This window comes from Helobdella robusta (genome assembly GCF_000326865.2).
Source record: "Helobdella robusta unplaced genomic scaffold HELROscaffold_8, whole genome shotgun sequence".
Lineage (NCBI taxonomy): Eukaryota > Metazoa > Annelida > Clitellata > Rhynchobdellida > Glossiphoniidae > Helobdella > Helobdella robusta.
Genome location: NW_008705459.1, coordinates 5,775,998 through 5,779,714, shown reverse-complemented (window position 1 = coordinate 5,779,714; position 3,717 = coordinate 5,775,998). Strand labels below are relative to the sequence as shown.

Sequence of the window (3,717 nt, the reverse complement as noted above, 5' to 3'; positions counted from 1 at the left end):
TATAATATATCGTCATTTCCATTCTCACACTCCACATCTATTCACCAACCTTGCTTGCACACACACACACACATATACACACACAAACACAAACACACATACACACACAACACGCAGTTGAAGCACGCAGCTGCCAACGTCCTACGAGAAACTTGGTTCATTTACAAATACACCATCCTCGCCGATAAGTTGGACGCCAGAAAAATACGGAGACACCAGGCCAAGTTCCTCACTGCCATACACACGTCTGCTTCTCATTCTCCGTTTCATTTAGTTACTTTGTTTTCTATTAAATAGTAAATTTTTCAAAGTTTTGAAAAAAAAATTCTTTCTCAAGGAACTTAAATGAATTATTTAATCAAGAAATAAATTCCGTGCATGCATCAAAAGCGTAGCATAAAAGGATTTCACACGTTGGCAATAAATAAACAATGGCAATCACGCTGCTTCAAAAACACACGTACATCCACACACACACGCGCACACACACACACGCGCACACATACACTCCACACGTGTACCACACACACACACACACACACACACACACACACACACACACACACACACGTACATACACAGCTCATAAACATGCAATAACATGTACATATTGACTGCAGTTTGCGAGACATCCGATCGAAATTACGAACTCTGAACGATAATGCCAACACCATGATGGATGTATCCAGGGTCAGTATGCTTATTATCATTGTACTCATCGCTCTACTCATCACTCTACTAATCACTCTACTCATCACTCAACTAATCACTCTACTCATCACTCTACTAATCACTGTATTCACCATCATTATTGAACCTATCTCTGTACTTTACATTGTACTTACTGTTTAAATCAAACTAAGTTATCAATATCACTTTATAACTTTATCATGTTAGATTTTTTTTTCTCATTTACTCTAATAAGATACTTTAACGCATATTTGAAATATTTTTACGTGGTTCCATTTAATTTGGGCTACTATTTATGAATAACTCTTCTTATTAGGAATTGAAATATAGTAACGAATTTAATACATAATAAGGTTGACGTCATTATCATACATACGGCTGTTATTTTTGCTCATATCATGGGCATATGATATTACATAATGACAGCTGGTGGGTAGTGGAGATTAATGCTTGATCATTATGCAAAAAATATGTATAAGCAATCATTGTCTAGAATTTCTAGACTCATCGTCATCATCCTTATTATCTTCATCACCATGATTGCTATTACTAAGAATGATAATAAATAAATTCAAATTCAAAAATAAATTAAATTAAAAAAAAAGATAATGATCTAAGTAAACTGTTAGACAGACAGCCAGACAGACAGTCAGACAGACAGAAAAATACAGACAAATACATAAACACATACATACACATATACTTATTTACCAATATAATTACCATTATTATTTATGTTTTTATAATCATCATTACCATAATATCGCTATCATCATCACCATTATTGCTGCACTCATTCATCATCATCTAGTTTTTAAAAAAAATCGTCTTGAGAATGTTCTCAGTGTATTGATCTTTTATGTATGTCATCATCAACTTCATAATATGATATTATCATCGGCAGCTTTATGATATTATCATCTGTTGACAGCAACTTTTATTAAACTTCAATTAGGTTGTCATCATCATTAGTTACGTCATCCCAATCATCTTCACCATCATCATCACCATCATCATTACCATCATCATCATCATCATCATCATCATCATCATCATCATCATCATCATCATCATTATCATCATCGTCACCATCATCATCATCATCATCATCATCACCACCATCAACTTCCACAGCACCTCACACATTCGGCCCTCAACACGACTCCAACGGTGTACAGCTCACAGCCCCCCGCCATTTATCAGCAGGTTATTTTTATTATTATTAATTATTATCATTTTTATTTTTATTATTTATTTTTATGGATTTGTTATTATTATACACTATTTAAAACGCGGGTTCGCTGACGGTAAATTAAAATTAATTAACGATTGAAAATTTTACAAAATCGGGTGATCAAAATTAACAAAAGTGGCAAAATAAATTAAGGTAATAATTAAAGTATATTATGCTTAAGTCAGGGTATTAGAGGTATTTTTTTGCGATACTGCAGATGCAAGTGCAACTCTCACAAGCCATATCAGACTTGTACTCCCGACAACTATCGACTGAACAGAAAACTACCAGCATCGAGGACAACTTAAACTGGCTACAAGTCTGGCATCTGGATAATGAATTGTTTTTGTTTGAGAATGAATTGAGAATGAATTGTTTTTGTATGAATGATTTCGATTTGAAAGTTTTACCGAGTCTGTCAACTAATTTGTTTCATTGCTATGCTAGAGGTATTAATTTTTCATTTGGGCTTTCGGCTAGAGGTATTAATTTTTCATTTGGGTTGTTTGATTTGATTAAATTTTTTGACAGTTAATTTTTAACAAGATTTTTTTACTTTCTTAGCAGATTTTGACGTTTTTAATTTAGGCACTTTTAAAATTTTACGCGTCGATTAAATTTTTAACACTCGGGTTTCGTACACTCTTTCAGAACCAACTTGAAAGTCTGCCTGAGCAAGTCTTGTTCCACATGTCAGCACCATGCGACAGTCCATCGCCATTGTTAGGAAACCTCGCTGACGTCAGCATGACGTCACACCTTCGTCATCTTCATCATCAGAACGTCAATGATGTTACGACAACTTTGACTGAACCGTTCGAAGCGCAATTATAAAAATGGTCTTTCTTATTTTTTTCTTCCGCTCATTCATTCCATTTGGATTGAAATACATATATACCCATTTATATTGTTATATGTTTCTATATATATATTTATTTATTTATATTTACTTTAATTAATGAGACTAAACCAATTTTAAAGTGAGTTAATATTTTTCTAAAAAATCCGTACAACGGTCAGTTAAAAGTTATATATTTTAAAACGCTTATTCATTTATAGATTTAGAGGAAGGCTTACGACAAAGAATTATTTTTATAAAATCACCATAGTAGTGAATATTGACGATGACAAATTATTTTTTACCCCACCATAAATGTAGTAAATTATGGATTAACTGTCACTCGAGTCCTATGTAGGTAGCGAAATTAATTTTTTCAACTTTTAAATGTAAAACTGCAAATCAACTTATTGAATTTTTGTTATTTTTATTAATTTCTAAAAAGGAGTTTTTTTCATTTAAATTTTTACTAATCATAAATGCTCTCTTATTCATTTTGCACATTTTTCCAGAAAAAATTCAAAAACTTTCAAAAATTTTTTTTCAAGATGTTGTTGTTAGTATTAACTATTAAAAAAGAAATTTAAAACAAACAATTTTAAACAAAAAACATAAACTAATATAAGCATTAAATATTCAACTGATTAACTCAAAATTTACCATCCACAAACCTCCTAATACAACTGCGGGCCGAAAATGTCAACAAATACTACAAGCCATTCATTAATTTGCAAAAAGTTTGTACTGGATTAGCCAACTTGACAGAAACACCTAAAAAATGTTGCCAGTTAGGCAATAGGCTGGAGTGACGAGTAACCAATGATTGCAATGTTGAGAAATATCTTCCAGCATTCACCTCACTTATTTATAAATGGTAATCAAGCAAACATTGTTAGACTCATTACAATTTCAAACAATGATAGCCATAGAAGCGTTTAAATTTATTTAAAATCTA

The 3,717-nt window shown here is 32.1% G+C and overlaps 1 protein-coding gene across 1 annotated transcript in view; it reads left to right on the top strand.

The window, feature by feature from the left end:
* The window catches only part of HELRODRAFT_108545 (hypothetical protein), a gene marked incomplete at its 5' end in the record, with an annotated part of 17,329 nt that extends 14,036 nt beyond the window's left edge, over positions 1–3,293 (top strand). Inside the window, 5 exons of the mRNA XM_009032369.1 lie at positions 118–245; positions 621–690; positions 1,825–1,896; positions 2,142–2,243; positions 2,576–3,293. Coding sequence (XP_009030617.1) covers positions 118–245; positions 621–690; positions 1,825–1,896; positions 2,142–2,243; positions 2,576–2,758 — 555 coding nt within the window. The 3' untranslated portion in view covers positions 2,759–3,293. The remainder of the gene's footprint in view (positions 1–117; positions 246–620; positions 691–1,824; positions 1,897–2,141; positions 2,244–2,575) is intronic.
* Positions 3,294–3,717: the final 424 nt, after the last annotated feature.